Source organism: Haemorhous mexicanus, chromosome Z (assembly GCF_027477595.1).
Source record: "Haemorhous mexicanus isolate bHaeMex1 chromosome Z, bHaeMex1.pri, whole genome shotgun sequence".
NCBI classification, from domain to species: Eukaryota; Metazoa; Chordata; class Aves; order Passeriformes; family Fringillidae; genus Haemorhous; species Haemorhous mexicanus.
This window is the reverse complement of record NC_082381.1, coordinates 15,888,047-15,904,116: the sequence shown is the minus strand read 5'-3', so window position 1 is coordinate 15,904,116 and position 16,070 is coordinate 15,888,047. Positions and strand designations below refer to the sequence as shown.

The 16,070-nt window shown below is 34.4% G+C and overlaps 1 protein-coding gene across 11 annotated transcripts in view; it reads left to right on the top strand.

Annotated features, from left to right (window-relative positions):
- PPIP5K2 (diphosphoinositol pentakisphosphate kinase 2) overlaps positions 1–15,773 on the top strand; it is a 50,157-nt gene extending 34,384 nt beyond the window's left edge. For 4 of the 11 annotated variants that reach the window (XM_059873309.1, XM_059873311.1, XM_059873310.1 and 1 more), the window contains 8 exons: positions 624–797; positions 3,204–3,377; positions 4,598–4,667; positions 6,720–6,839; positions 7,707–7,769; positions 11,586–11,717; positions 13,274–13,402; positions 14,017–15,773. In XM_059873309.1, coding sequence (XP_059729292.1) covers positions 624–797; positions 3,204–3,377; positions 4,598–4,667; positions 6,720–6,839; positions 7,707–7,769; positions 11,586–11,717; positions 13,274–13,402; positions 14,017–14,120 — 966 coding nt within the window. In that variant the 3' untranslated portion in view covers positions 14,121–15,773. Of the gene's footprint in view, positions 1–623; positions 798–3,203; positions 3,378–4,597; positions 4,668–6,719; positions 6,840–7,706; positions 7,770–8,355; positions 9,320–11,585; positions 11,734–13,273; positions 13,403–14,016 lie in introns of those variants that run through there. The other 7 variants (XM_059873314.1, XM_059873315.1, XM_059873313.1 and 4 more) reach the window with 7 other exon arrangements.
- Positions 15,774–16,070: the final 297 nt, after the last annotated feature.

Sequence of the window (16,070 nt, the reverse complement as noted above, 5' to 3'; positions counted from 1 at the left end):
CTATAAAGCAAAACTCAGGTTTTTTGGATATTGATGTACCTAAAATAAACACTTTAAAATTGTTAGGTAAAAAAACACAAGTGTGAGTTTTTCTTTTGGTAGAAAAACATGCAGTAAAAGTAGTCTCAGTATTTTCTATTTTGAATGGGCACTGAGGTGAAGGACACAGACAATTTGGATGCTCTAAAGTTTTGCCAGAATTTTTACTATAAATGCAAAATACTCTAAGTGATATCAACATCAGAGTGTCACATGAAAAATATTTTGGCAACTGGAAGACATATTTAAGAAAGTAGTTAGGCATGTTTATGAATATATATTGTTGAGGAAGAATTGATATTTTCCAAGATACATGGTCAGGTAAGTGGAGTTATGACTGCTGTTTGAGAAAGGAATGAGAGCAAAGCTAGGAATTCTTCTAAATAGAAGAAGAAAGAAGAAACAGATTACTATGTAGATTATTAAAGTTTAGAACTGTTTTTTCAGTAATATGTGATTTGCATCTTGTATTTTTAAAATCAGCTTGTTTTATCTTTATGCGGAATATTTATTTAAGAGCCACTTCTGTCCACATGTTTGAAGGTGTGCAGAGAAATTGAGAATGAATTATGTATTTTCTGTAGAATGAAGGCTCAAAGAAAACCTCTCATAAAAATGATAGTGATGAGGAGGTACATACTCCTAAACGAGATGAAACAGATCGATCGGTAGTGATGTTCAAGCCAATGGTGTCAGACCCAATTCACATACACAGAAAGTCACCCCTTCCAAGATCCAGGAAGATTGGTTCTGTTGAAGTAAGTGTTTGTGTTCCACATAATTTCTGTCAAATATATTAACTTTTGCTTGCTTTTAAGAAAACAAAACCAAATGTGTTTCTGCTTTTGATTATACAGAACCAGCATGATACGCCTCACAGAAGGTTTGCCCCTGCTCAGTGGGAAATCCTCCATGCCAATAATTTCTCTGAAGGGATACTTTTTTTTAATTATAATTATTCTGTGATAAGATTTACTTCCTTTTTTTAAGCTGTTTTAGAAAAGTTGATATTTGAAAATGAAGACTCTTTCAGTCTAAACCTACATCTACAAACTAACATATATTGCTTTTCTATTCATCCTTACAAGAGAGCTACTACTGGGAATTAAGCAAACTTTCAGGGTGATTGTGCTGAAAGGGAACAGAGGGATTAGGGTGGATGGGGAGGTGCAGGACATGAGACATCTTCTGCTGTCTTTGCTTTCATGTGGAGTGAAAGTGACTCCACTTGTCAAGCTTGTGAAGGTAAGAAAGATAAAGTGGAAGTTTTCTTTTTAAGTGGATGGTGTTTGTTCATGAATTCTGTAGGTAACATCTTGAACAATCTAGTTTGCTGTCTTGAAAGCCATGACATCTAGGTGTGCTTCACAGATATGGCTTAATGTCACAGAGGTGGGGGGGATGCACAGCTGTATCACTGATATCATTGGGATGGCTGAGTGGAAATTCAGATGGTGCATAGAAGCACTTCTGTGATATTAATGCTAGAAGCAGACTAACAGCATCTTACTGCCTCATTTTCAGTTGCTTAAAACCATCAGAAATGAATATTCACACAAAAAGCTTTTTCTTTCATGTTTGTGTTGGGAATGAGTTGTCTGTATGCAGTAAAAATATTACAGATTTGGAAATCACTTGGTTATTGGCAGTATGGAGAGAAAAAGATGCATGATTCCCTTCTGTAAGATATTTGTAAAACTTCACATGACTTCCATAAATTAACAGACATAATAAATGTTAATGTCTTACATTTTCTATTTCCAAGTTTTTTCATAAACAAATGCTCGCAACATCAATATTTTTGATTTTTAAAAGCTGTTTTTGCAATGATCATGCAAACTCCCCTCCTAGCTGTGAGTTCACTTATGCACAGCTTAAAAGTCTATTACTTCAAACTTTCAACCATTTTCATAAACTATATGGAAGTTAACTTTCACAAGCTATCAGAAGTACAAATTGCTAAATTTTGACTGTGCAGATAATATATGTTAAAATGGGATGTGTTTCAGCATTCAGACCTTGCTTATTTTCTGGAAGGAAATAACCAATTTAGAGAAAACATACACTGTAGAACATATTTTTGTTATAAGTAAAAGAGAAAGTTCATCTGGCCTACTGAAATCTGCAAAACTAGTATTTGGAATATTTAAACTAAACAGTATTTTGGAGCAATTTTAAAAAGTCACTGCAACTTAAACTGCAACTGCCTTGAACTTTTTTCTTTCTTTTTTTTTTTTCTTTTCCCCTGCCCCCCTTCCCTCCCCCCCACCCCCCCCCCCCCCTTTTTTTTTTTCCTCCTGTAAGGTAATTCTGTTTTTACCTATGTCCATTAATTTGAAAGGACACTGTCAGGTGTGAGATTATATGTAAATTTTAATCTGGGTTATAGTCAGCAATACTTACGGAAGGAATGCAACTGTGACTGAGTCATGAAAAGAAAAAAAAAACTTGAGTTATAGTGGTAAAACAAGAATGTAAAGCTCGTTGACATTGGGAAGCAAACTGTATTAGAAAGAATGTTATTGCTAATGATATGTAATGATGAAGATTTGGGGGGGGTGCTTAGCCTGACACTCCCTTGCAGTCCTGATACAGTGTCCAGCATCAGATAACTTTTAGGACATTTTTAAGTTTGGAAAACTACTACCAGTCAATTTGGTGCAACTATCAGTGAGTCAGCTGTAAAATCTCAAAGGAAATTTTAAAATTTAAAAATAAGCATTCAGATAAGCTTATAGACCAGAAATGGAAACTATAAGTAATAAATAGGAAAGTTTAATGTACTTAGGAGGGGAAAAACGATTAAACAGTATGTTAAGGGTAACAGAAGTTCTGTTTCCAACATTTGAGAAATTCTTAAAATTATGAATCAATTATTGTAACAATGAGTGATAACAAATGTTTTCTCTCATATCTAGTATCAGTCTACTAGAAATTTGATTGAAGTGTTGTAGTAAAAGGTATAGTTGGATGAAGATATGAAAGTGAAACTGATAACTTTCTAATATAGGATTATTACTCTTCTCTCTTTGCTGTTTAATAGTTTTAAAGGTAGTATGTAAAAGGGTGCAAGCAGATTGGGGTTTTTTCTTTTCTGTTCATTTGGCTCTGTTGAATCTAACTTTGCATGCTTTGCTGTTTTTTGCCCCCTTTCTCACTTCCAGGAAGAGAGCCCCCTGAGTGTGTCTAGCCCAGAGTGTATTGGTACCTGGCTGCATTACACCAGTGGTGTGGGTACTGGGCGTCGAAGACGCAGATCAGGGGAACAAATCACTTCTTCCCCTGTCTCCCCTAAATCACTGGCTTTCACATCCAGTATTTTTGGCTCATGGCAACAGGTTTTTAAACTTTACTTCATTAAACATTTTATGCATTCCAAGCAACAACTGTCTTTAAGGACATCTAATCCCTTGTTATGGATTATGTTTCAAGCAATACCTTCCACTTTTTAAAATTACATGCCAAGAATGTTTGGGGGAAAGAGACCAAGTGCATGTTTTTCCACTGAATGTATTACACGCTTTCATAAACATTTGGTTTCTTTATAGGAATTGCAAATGTTACTACAGTAAAAAAGAGTTAGTGTACTTCCTAATGAAAGAGAATTATGCTTTGGTTTAGTTGTCCTTTAAGACTTTAAAACCAGCATTGCTTAATTTGGTGGTAGGTAAATTTAAAAAAAAATTAATAATTGCAACCGATTCAATCTAAAATAATTTATTTGGTACTTCATGTTGCTATTCAAAACTTGTTTTGCATATATCATATTTTCAGTGGCCTGGTATTAACTATTGCAGGGAAAAAAACTCTAGCACTAATAATTCTTGCCATCTATATCCGGAGGTATCTGAAACTCCCAACACAGTACATCATCCATTGACTCATACAATATTTTGAAGATTGCTCCTTGTAATGGGGGGTGAGGGAAAAGCAGGGAAAAAAAGAAACAGTAAATGTTTTGGAAGTCCCAGTGAAGATCTGAAACTGTTCAGAATGTCAAGATATTGTTTACGTGTAAGACAATGGATGGTGTTCTGCAACCATATCCTTTTAGTTTGAAAATTTTCATAATTTATTGTAGAAAATTCTAAAATGATATACATTTGAAAAGTTTATATCAGCAAAGGCTGTGAGAATCTGAAGATTATAATGATTGAGCCTGTGCATGGTCAGTGATTGTATGGTGTCCTCAATAGCTTGTCTGTCTTTCCTTCCCTCCCCTCCTTTTTTCAATACAGGCGCAGTTTAGGAAAGTGCATTTGGTAAAATGAAATAAAATGTCTCAAATGTTTGTTCTCATATCAGTCTTGGTCTGTGTCCTTTCTCATTCTGAATGCTTGCTTTGCACCACTTCATTGCAAGGAACTCATATGTGAAATGGACTCCCTTCAGAAGGGGATATTGCATGATCTCTCATGTTTCCTTTACATATTTTTACTAACACTTATCATACAGCTTATTAACATCTGTCTGTCTGAAACAGGCTGCTGTATCAAGTTAAATGGATGTTTCATGCTGCTGTTCCACTTTCCCTTATTTTTCTGTCTCTTACATCCAGGTCCTATCAGAAAGCAATAGTAACTTACGAACACCAAGAACTATTCTGGAACAAAAGCAGAGTGGTCTAGGTATGTGCCTACAGTTGAAATTTTTTTTTATGTTATCAGCTTTTCCTCTGCCTGCTGTTCTCTATAGCTGTATATTCTTTGAATAGCTTTTTTGTTAACAGAACCCAATAGTACTTGTTATTAATAACATATGCCGAGTGTCTGCCTATAGACTGGACAATTTTTTTTGCAATGGAATTTTAAAATAAATTATAACTGAAAAGAGCAAATTGTTTGAGACCCTTCATACTACTGATTTTGTACTGCTGACAAGAGGTACACAGGATTGTTTTTAACATAAAGCAGATTTATAAGATAATGTAGTTTCTGATTGAGCTTTTGGATTTTGCAAGAATATTATGGATTAAAATGGCCTGCTCTGGAAACAGTTAAAACACTTTTCTTTAAAATTTCTGTTTCCTATTGTGGGCAATTGATGAAAATAAAGATGTTTTTCTGAGGGGAGGGCCATGGGGAGCAAACATAAAGTTTCTTGATAGTATCAGGGGTTTTGTACATATTCCTCTCCTAAAATCAATTTCTTCTTTTCAGCATTAGTATGAATCATGCTATAATTCAAAGGCTTCTTTAAAATTCTCTTAATTCAAGTGGTGCTTTTCTAATGCTTTATTAAAACAGGCATAGATATGATTCACATGCAAAAAAAACCTAAATCATGCACTGCTGTAAATCAATATTGATTTTTTTTCTGTGTGTCTTTTCATGGAAAAAATAAGTATAAATAACTGCATCACCTAGATGCATAAACTTAGAAGTAGCTTTTCCTTTATTTGCAAAGATACGTGGTTTTTGTATGTTTAATCTTTCTGTGATACTTTTCTTCCCATTATATTTTTCCCATAGCAAAATGCATACAATCAGGTGCTCATGTTTACTGAAGTCCTGGATTTTATTATGTGCTTGCTAAAGTTAAATGAATATTCTTTTGTGTGACACAATATGCCTTGTGGAATTTGATGTATTTCCGTGTAGATTAAGGTATTGTATTTGTTGTGAAAGGCTTTTGCCACAGACCAGGCACCAATTTATTTTGGCTGACTGGTCACATGTGCTAGTAATGTTTCCCCTCATTAGACTGTTATAAGTAATGAAAGGAAGTATTGCTGGTTTTCAAAAAAAATCTGCCATTACTTATCTAAAATGTAAAAGATAAGTTCTGAGTGAAAAATCGCTTCTCCTTTCAACCAGTAGTAAAATGTAAAGGAAAAAACTTGCAACTTTTTTTCCCATTTTGTTCATTGTTGTATGTAAGTTTCATTAATGGTTGATGATTACAAAAGTTATTTTTATATTTTTATCTGTGGCTGTCAATAATTTGTTAAAATTCCCATTCTAGTGGCAGGAATACATGATTTGTAACAAAGTACTGTCACTTGCATGGAACTGTGCAAAAGTCTTCTCAGGAAAGGGAGTTAAACTTTATGAAACGTTCAGTTTTTTTCAGTTTGCAACATTGTTAGTAATGGTAGCTGAAATCTGAATAGAGTATTTCCAATTTGTTTAAGATTTTGTTGGGATTAGAATTGTTTCCACATACTAAGTCTGTGGAACTGCATGAGTACTTCATAGCAGCCTGTCATCTCAAAGGTTGATTTGGATGAATGCAATGAGCAGCATTTTTCCAGTTTATATTTGTTTCAGGAATACAGGTATTCAAAGACACAACTTTCACATCATCAGTCATCATCATCAATCATTATCATCATCATCTTCATTTTGTTTTGTTGTTTTGTTTATGTTTGCATTGATGCTAACTGGTAACTTTTTTTTACCAAAAGTGAAAACAGGACAAGAACTCACTTTGTTAAAGCCAGTCCTCTCTTTGCACATATAACAGAGTGTGCTGTTTCATGAGTAGAAGCACAATAAATTATGATAGTTTCAGCCTACAAGTCCCACTCTGACATTACAAGCATATTGTGAACCTGTCCAAGGCACTGCCAAAAGCTGCCTTTTGTGTGGTAAGAGCCATGTGCTTGCATGCTGCATGCATCCCCAATGTGAATGGACGAACACCTGGTTGTTGTATGTATTTTCTCTAACTCCCATCAGGGTCTCACTGTGCGGGCCTGTTTAGCACCTCAGTGCTCGGGGGTTCTTCAAGTGCACCTAACCTACAGGATTATGCTCGTACGCATCGTAAAAAGCTGACTTCTTCTGGCTTCATAGATGGTATGTGCACACTCTAGCACATGCACGCACAACCCATGTGCCACATTGAACTTCTAAAGATTTTAATGGAATCCTAGAATCTTTGGCCTTAGTATTAATTTTATGAGTTTCTATTCCTTCTTTATTGCCCATAGCTTGCTTATGTTTAACTTAATAGCATAGTTAATTCTTGTTTGTCTTGAATTGAACACCAGATCACAGACTTGTAATGTGCACCAGGAGATTCCAGCAAGTGCATTTTTTAAGTAAACTGAAAGTTTTGTTGTTAAATTTTTTAATAATTTTAAACTCTGTTTTTTATCACTGCTAATTGATCTTGAAATTAAATTATTTGGAGCATATACAAAGAATGAAATTATAAAGTAATAAGTTAAATACTGATGGTGAAAATTTTAGGATTCCTGACCTTTTTTTTTCGTGGGGTTTGGATTACAAAGGAGCAGGAGATTCTCAGTTTTGGATAATCTGGCATAGAGAAGAAACTCACTCACTAGATTTCAGAATGTAAAGATACCAAAGCACACCTTCATAACTCTGAAGTGAAACAGTATTTGTGCTGTTTTCCCCCCACTTCACTTCTCAGTATTCAACTCTAACCTGAATAACCTTGTATGCCGGGATCACCAGCTCATTCTGCTTGTTTTCATACACGTCATTACACATCTTGTAGTTACCAACAATCCAAATTTTCTTCTTTTTTAACATCTACTTAGATTTTAGCCCTTTTCCTTGGTCCCTTCTGCATGCCACTCACTTCTAATACCTTCTCATCTTTTCTTTTTTCCTTTCTTCTTCCTTTTCTATTTTAAAATCTTCCACTTTTGGTAGCTGTTACAAATTTCAGGTACCTGTTTTTCTCTTTCTCAGACACCACACGCGGTTCTGCTGTTAAAAGGTTTTCTATCTCATTTGCTCGACACCCAACCAATGGTACGTTTTGCTTTTATTTTAAAAACAAAATCAAAAACAAAAGGTTTCTTGCTTCATCCCTTTTATTTTTATTTCAAAAACGGGGTGTACAGTATCATCCAGCTGTCTGTCGTTCCTAACTTCAAGCACAATTCCAAATATATTTGTAATCATTAGAGATCCTAAATACTTTCTTTACCATTCATTAGTATAAATACAACATCAAAATTCATTACTTAGAAAAATCTGTGAAAAAAATTAAGTACTACTGTTAATCATGATCTCTCTAATAAATTATTTTCCTGAAGTTCTTGTGTGATCAGACTGCACAGTACAAGATACAGGCAATGAAATCTGATTTTATTAGACATACACTTCTTGATAGCTGCTGTTTCTTCTTTGTCTTTCTCCTGCTGAGCTGATTCTCTGAGCCTGCCCATTCTAAAATAAATCACTGAATTGACAGCTGGAGTTTATGACTATCTTCTTGAAGTGATGCTAAATTACAAAAACTAAAGCAGAAGCTTTGGTTCTATTCCTGCTAAATTGCTGAATTTTTTATGGGTCAAAAATTTATTTTACCTTATCATACTTCTCTGTTCATCAGATGTGCAAATTACTTAAATATTGCACTAAAAATCACAGCAAGAGAGCTGTGACTTCTTGAGCATCATTGACCTCTTGAGCTTCAAGAGTGAGAGTTAACTGTCTTCAGTTTGCAAAATTTCTCATTTAACACACAGGACAGAGGTATGTCTTTTTCTTCCTCAGCAAAATATTTTGCACCTTCCTTTCTACATGATTGAATAGGCCCCAGACCAGAACCAACTGGACCTGAATGTAGCTTTTCCAGATTTCTTCACTGCAGTTTTAAAATGTGCATGACTGCTGGCTGAGTTCAGTGATACTGAAATTGCAGTGGAAATCATCAGTATTTTCATGTTAGATTCAAAATACATTTGCTTAGGAAAAAAGTTTAAAAAAAAAAAGACTTGAGTTTTTGTTTAGCCTTGCTTAGAAACAGAGTAGTATTTTAGTAGTACTTACATTCATTTTAAATCGATAGTGGCTTTTTTGCACTGCAGTGCTTTATGAAGGAAAACTGTAGTAAGGCTAAATTTATTTTTAAGACTGAGTTTGATCTAAAATGCCAAATCTAATGTTTTATCTCAAATAGAAAAGTCAGGAGTCCATTTTTTATATGACTCAAACCAAACAATATTCCCAAAACATACAAGGTCAGAAAGTAAGAACTGCATTTGAGAATCTGTGGCCAATAATAGAATTACTTTTTGTTCCATTTAGTCACTTTTTGTGATTCCATTCTTTTTTAAAAAAGGATCTTAACAGCTTTTATCAATCACACTTACTGTTCTGATTCATGTAATGCAGCAGTTTTGCCATACATCTTTGACAAGATTAATGCATGCAGTATGAGCTCCCATGAACCCTAAGTATTGCAGTTTCCAGGGGTCTCTACTAACATAACACCCTATTGATGTTGTTTCATCTGTCCTCTGGACTATCATTTTAATTATCCTTGTCCCTTTCATTCTGTTTTTTTCTTACTTTTATGTTGTTATCACTGTTATCACACCCTCTTAACTCATTTCAGACTACCTGCCCCCCCCCCCCCCCCCCCCAACCCTCGCCCCCCCCAATCTTTAGTTCAAGGAACATGGTGAAACAAGTATCTTCTGAAAGTGCTGTGCCTTATTTTCTGGGCCTCTGCAGAACACCCACACCTCTTTAGGTGCTGGTCCATTTCCTCTCTGGAATTTCCAGGCTCCAGTGGTACGTCTCTGCAGCTTTTGAACCCTAAGACAGCAGGGTGGCTTTTTGAGATGCTGCGTTAACCCTTTCATTGGCTTCCCTTTTGATGCTTTAAGAATAAATACAGGCAAAAATCAAAGACTGATAGTGTACAGGGAATTGCTTTCTTAAAGGGATACTGTTGGGCTTCTTCACCATAAAATTTAAAATTTATTTCTTATACCATCAGATAATATTTATCAGAAAACATTAAAATAAAACACTACACTTAGATTTCCTGATTATGTTTTAAGCCATATCCCTTAGAAATAAATATACTAGAATGACATTCTGGGATATGACTAGCTGACAGCAGAATTGTCAAAACTCAACAAAAAAATTTGGAGGGGAAATTCCTAACACAATAAAATTTTATTTCTTCTCTTTTTTCTTTTAAAGTGCATTTTGGAATTCCTCTCTGGTTCTCTGTAACATGCACTATAACAATAATAGTTAACTAAAAAGGTAACCTGACATTGTCCCACTTCATTAATTGCAAAATTAGAAAAAATAATTCTTATTCAAGTGATAGGAACTTTTCTGTCAGGGAAAAGAGAAATCTTACATTTTACTGTAAGGCAGTGAAAGGGTTTGCGCTTTACATGCATGCTAATAGTTATTTAGGATATTAATATGTATGGTAAGCATCTTAGTGCTTACACTGAAGGCTAGCTACTGGCTTTATAGGAGAATAGAAATTAATAGTATGATGGTGTTTCTTTGTACACAAAACTCACGTTTTCATGAAATGCAACGTTTTGTTTATAATTTAAGTGAAGCTGACATAAGTCTACCTCAGTTGGTTGAATATGTATAGCAATGGTCCCCAAAATTTGAATATGGCCAAGGTGGGTCTAAATATAAGTATAGACATTTGGTGGTTGAAATCTTGCTGAATTTCTTCTTTATGCAAAGTCCTGATGGGGAGTGAATGGACAACACTGGGTATCACAGGAACATTGTTGCTTATTATTTCATGGGAAAGAACAGTTCCCAGTCATAATGCTATCTCTAATAAATGTACCTTGAACTGAAATTCTAAACATTATTTCATTCACTATTACTTCTTCATTTAATTGTCTTAAAAGAAATTTACAGTATTGAATTGCAAAGTTCTAATGTTACAGCTGTATGTTGAAAACACTAATGGACATGTTTTCCTCTTCTGAAATGCAACTGGATGAAGCACTGTTTATTGAGTTACCAAACTTGAAGCACTTTAGAGGACTGCAAATTTTTTTTTTAGCCAAGATGTTTAAATGCTTTTTAGCCTGTTAGTAATATGGATATGCATGGTTAGTGTATGATCAATACTAACATAGAAAAGTCCAATAAATTTTTAGATTTTTGGTTTGCTTTACTTACCTGTTCCAATATATGAAACTTCTAGTCTTTCAATGGTGTTTTTAAATGCATAAAGGTACGTGTATATCTGTCTCAGAAAGTAAAAGCATGTAACCTCAAGATATAAAAATGCTAACAGTGGTTTTCCTTTGATATTAAAGGCAACAGTTTGTTTTCACAGAATATGGAAGATTATAGAACATGAATTCTGCAAATTTATTTCTTGGAAGATACAGCAATTTTAGCGCTTATCTGCTAACAAAATAGCTATCCTACTTTCTTGCATGAATGAGTTACCTATTTAGTCTTGTGTCAGGTATGAGTAGGAGAAATACTACCTTTTCCTGACTTTTTTTTTAGTGATCTGCTAAGTTTGTCTTAAAGGGACATTATCTTTCAGGAACTGATTTGGGAGTAGGGCACAGTTCTCATATTGGAATAATTTATGTGTACATGGGTACTTCATGTGTACACGGGACTTGTATCCCATGTATTGTATCTTTAACTGGAAACTGGCTCATCTTGTTCCAACTCCTGTAATATTTAATTTCCAAGACTTCAAGAGACTTATGCCTGCACATGCTCATGCAAACTAAGCATTTTTTATCATGCATTAATGCAATACCTTAAATCCTTTCTTATGTTTGGAAATCTCTTTTTTTTATTATTTTTTTATTTTAGGTTTTGAACTGTATTCCATGGTGCCTTCTATTTGCCCTTTGGAAACTCTACACAATTCATTGTCTTTGAAGCAGGTGGATGAATTTCTTGCTTCTGTTGCTGCTCCATCAAGGGAAAATCTACAGGAGACATGTACTGGTTTTAGTTTGTAATTATGTTAATTTTAAATTCTTAACTGTAGTTTAGTTAAACTTTGCAGTGTTTGCAGCTTTGCAGTAAACTTGTTAAAAAAAAAAAAGGATACTGCTTTTGAAGAAAATGAAAATGTATATAAACAATGATTTTACATTTTGAACTATCCTTTTGTGGGTATGGATATATATAATTCATTGAAGTAGCATCTCTGTTGGCTGAGGTAGTAGATGAAGGATTTAATGAAATCATAGTTAATTTCCTTTATTATTATTATACTGACTTCTCTGTACTGTCCACATTCAGCTGAATTACAGGTAATGCTTTTCAGGGAGCATGCAAAATTCACAGCTTTATACTGTAATGTACTCTCAGTAACCTCAGGAGAATAGTATTGCATTTACACTTAAAACTTCATTATTTTCTGTTTCTTTCAATATTACTTGCGGTTTCACCTGTAGAGTACTTTGCAGTTACTCAGCTTTTTAGCAGTTTGTGCTGCGTGTTTAAAGTTTAGGTGATCTTGAAAGGAAATACAGATGAATTCTATCCATGTGCATGTGTCTGGGGAAGTTATTTCCCATTGTGATTCTAGTGCTGTGTCTTTGGAAATGGTTTAAGTTAGGTCAGATTTACCACATAATAGGATGTGTCTGGTGATTGAAAATCATTCTTCCTAAGGAAGTGTCTAAAGACATACACTTTGATCGAGAAACTTGTACTGTTTCCTATCAAAGTACTGATACAACAGTATTCTACCTGTTTGGACTTACCCTTTTTTCTACTACAGGATTGTTCATCTTTTCCCCCATTATTTTATAGAGTTTAGATATTAATCAGCAGTTTATTTGATAGGGTAGACCTCCTGTATTTGAGAAGGAGTATAAGCAATTTAAGAAAATTGATGTTACTGAAAAAGAGCTCAGAGAGGTTTGTATGGATATAAAAATTTTCAGCTATTTAAAATGTCTTTTTATACTGGTTAGGAGGTTTGTCTTCAAAATCAGTTCAGAATTAAGAGGATACAAGATGAAGAAATACTGAAAAACAAAACGTGCCATACTCCTAGCATTTGGTTGTCATCTTTCTACCAAGAAGTGATTGGAAAATAGACCTGATACAATTAAAGTCATAGATGTTTAGTTCTCCTGCTTTCCTGTACTATTTGGAGGTTGTCTAGAGATTAATGCATTGTGGGCGCTTTTTTTAGACATACTGGACTTGAAGCCTATTCAGGTACAATCTTCATAACCTATGAGAAAGAGCACGAATGCTTTTGCCAGTCTTCTGGCAAGGCACCTATTACTGAAATTCTGCCTTAACAGCATGAACTTACTGTGTTGCTTTCTGTTGTAAAAAAGAGTTTTTAAGACTTGTCTTTCATATTGTAATTGTTTGACACTAGAGTCAAAAATTGGTAGCTGAGCAGCTGGTTGTATAAATGTGGTATCTATTTTGCTGAATGGATACAAAGTCCTGTAGCCACAGTTTTTGACATCTCGTTTAGGTCAGAATATTTTTATTAATAATGATTTTTTTTCCCCTCATCATTTCAGCTACTCCAACTTACATGATGCCCCTTTCAGGAAGAAAAATTTCTTTAAATACATTTACCCCTGCAAAAATTCAACCAACTCCACTTGAAACTTTGCCTGAAAGTCTAGTGGTGGAGAAACTAACCTTATGTAAGTAAATTCTGTCAAAGGCAGAATGACTGCCTAGATTATTTCCAGCTGTATAATTCCTCCTTACATATTTCATGATTTCATAGGACAGCTTTTTCTTAAGATTCCCTATATAAGTAGAATCATTTTGTGGGTCAGTGAGAACTCAATAGCATTGCACAAATAACTTTAACAGTAAAACTGTGTTAAAGTTTCTCTTCTCTGAACTGTTTTCATTTTCGATGGCCTGAAGTTCATGAGCTTTTGTTTAGAAGTATGACAGTTATCTCCAATTAAGACAAAGTAAATTTATTTCTTCAAATAGCTAAATTTCTAAGATGTTTTCTGAACACCTAATGTAGAGCACTGTGACTCTGTTCTGACTAAAGCTGCCAATAACATGATGATGCATTCAATCATTAATATGTTCAGTCTGAACTGTTGGCCCGCTACACTGTCTGCCCTTGGGTGGTTGTGCTGCTTAGAGACCAAATTTCACTTGGATTTCTGATTTCATTAGATAGTGTAGCTTATTTGTTTCTGTGCTAGGTAACATGCATTTTTCTTGCCTTTGTGCTTTTTAGCATGGATATTAAGTGTAAAACCTAATACATCTTTTCTCTCTATTTGTACAGCTACCCTTGGATGTCCTGTTAATGTATCTAATATTAAAGCATCTCTTGAAGAGACCTCAGTAGATGCAGAAATTTGTGGTGAAACTCTTTCTGAGAAGAAATGATCAGACAAAACTGGAAACAACTTCTTAAATGGTTCTTTAGCATGCATTCAAGCAAGTTACGGAGCTGTCAAAAGCCATTCATGTCTGCATCTGCAATTCATAGTGTACTTATAAATCTTTATAAATGGTTAACTAGTGTTCACAGTATTTAGGTCAAGCGTCTTTTCTCATTTTCTAAAACACAGTATACTTATCAATTTGATGAACATCACAACTTTTAATGGAAAAGCTGCACATGATCCTTTTCTGTGTCTTCAAATATCCACTGAAACATGTACAAAAACAAGATGGTATGTATTACAGTGGCTCTGTTGTTACTGTAATGAAAGCATTGTCTGCTGTCATCATAAACTTCTATTTTCAGGAGTTTATAATCTCCCTGTAAATTTTTTCTGTGTGCTGAAACAGAACGCGCATCTTGACTTTTTTTAAATTTAACTACATTTCCAAAGAGATGTCTTTTCCCTGGTTTGGAGATAAGCAGATATTTTCTGCATTTTAATTATATTATATTATATATGCTGCAATAATTAGACATGATGGAGTGAGTTCATGTATCAGCACTTTTGACTACTCTTTTTCTTTTTCCTCTGTTTACATCAGACCTGTAACATTCAAATCTACCTTCTCGTTTATTGTTTAGTACACATGCTTGTATACAGATACTTGTATATCATCCAGCACATAAAACTGTCTTTTATAGGTTTTTATCAAAACCTTCTTTTGCTTACTAAAAAAGACAGTTTTATTTTCCTTGCCATGTGTTTCTAGAAAAAGGTGATACTAAAACGCAGGTTTTGTAGAGTGAGAAATGGTTACAGCTGGTCTGCTACTAGGTTTATTCCAAAAATTGTAAATATTCCACCTATGCTTTATTGTCATCTTTTCAGCACAGAGAGAGACTGTGGACTACCAAAACTCAAAGCATACTGTTGCAGAAAACTCAGGATTCGTCATGGCCTGGGAATTTTCATACCTCCCTTCTTCCAAAATAAAAAAAAAACATTTTATGAGGTGTAAGAAGCATTTCTCAATTGGTGGAACATGGAGTTATGGTGTTATTTAGAATAATTATCCAATCTAAGCAATTTTTGTCATTTTTTTCTGAGGCACAAAAAATTACTGGGTTATGAGTACCCTAAATGTATGAAAATACAGATCACTTCTTTAAGTTCAAGTGGCTGAGTAGTAAGAATGGACTTCATAACTACAAGTTAGGTAATTCCTTTCATGTTTAAGCTGCAGAAGACAGCTTATGAGTAAAATGTTTAAGTAGGTCTCTTCCGTGTCTCCAGAGCCAGTGCAAGTTGCACTAGTTACATTCACTAGTTACTATTTACATTCGCTTTGTCACAGGGTCTTTTTTCAGTGTTTACCATATATGAAATGGCTTCAGCAGACGATTTCTAACAATGCTAAACAATGATTCAATACCAAAAATATTAAGGGTTTCACAGCTATATACTTCAATTTCATTTTACGTTAGTGTAATTGTGTTATTTACAATGTTGGTCTTGCATACAACTGAAGGTATCCTTGTTTACCATTTAAAAAGAAAACCTAAAAATTTAAGTGTATGTATCATTCCAGTCAACCAAAGCTGTGGCATAAATTTTTTTATGTGCTTCTAAATAAAATCAAGATCACTGGCAACTTCTCTCCATTGTATTTTCCTTTAAAAGCACTGTGAAGTATAGTGAGTAGCTGACAAAGTCATCTCAGTGGAAAACAATCTACATATACACCAATAATTTACAAATAAGCCAAAATTACTCTTGGTGGTAAGGATGTGGCATAAAAGAAATGACCATATCATTTCATACTGAAATCACTCCTCAAAAAGATAAGTGCCACATTCTGCAGTGCTTTGTCATGCTCCAGAATGATAATATCAAATACAGGACCATTGTGAATGCTCTACTACTTGCTGTTGAGACCAACAATAAGACA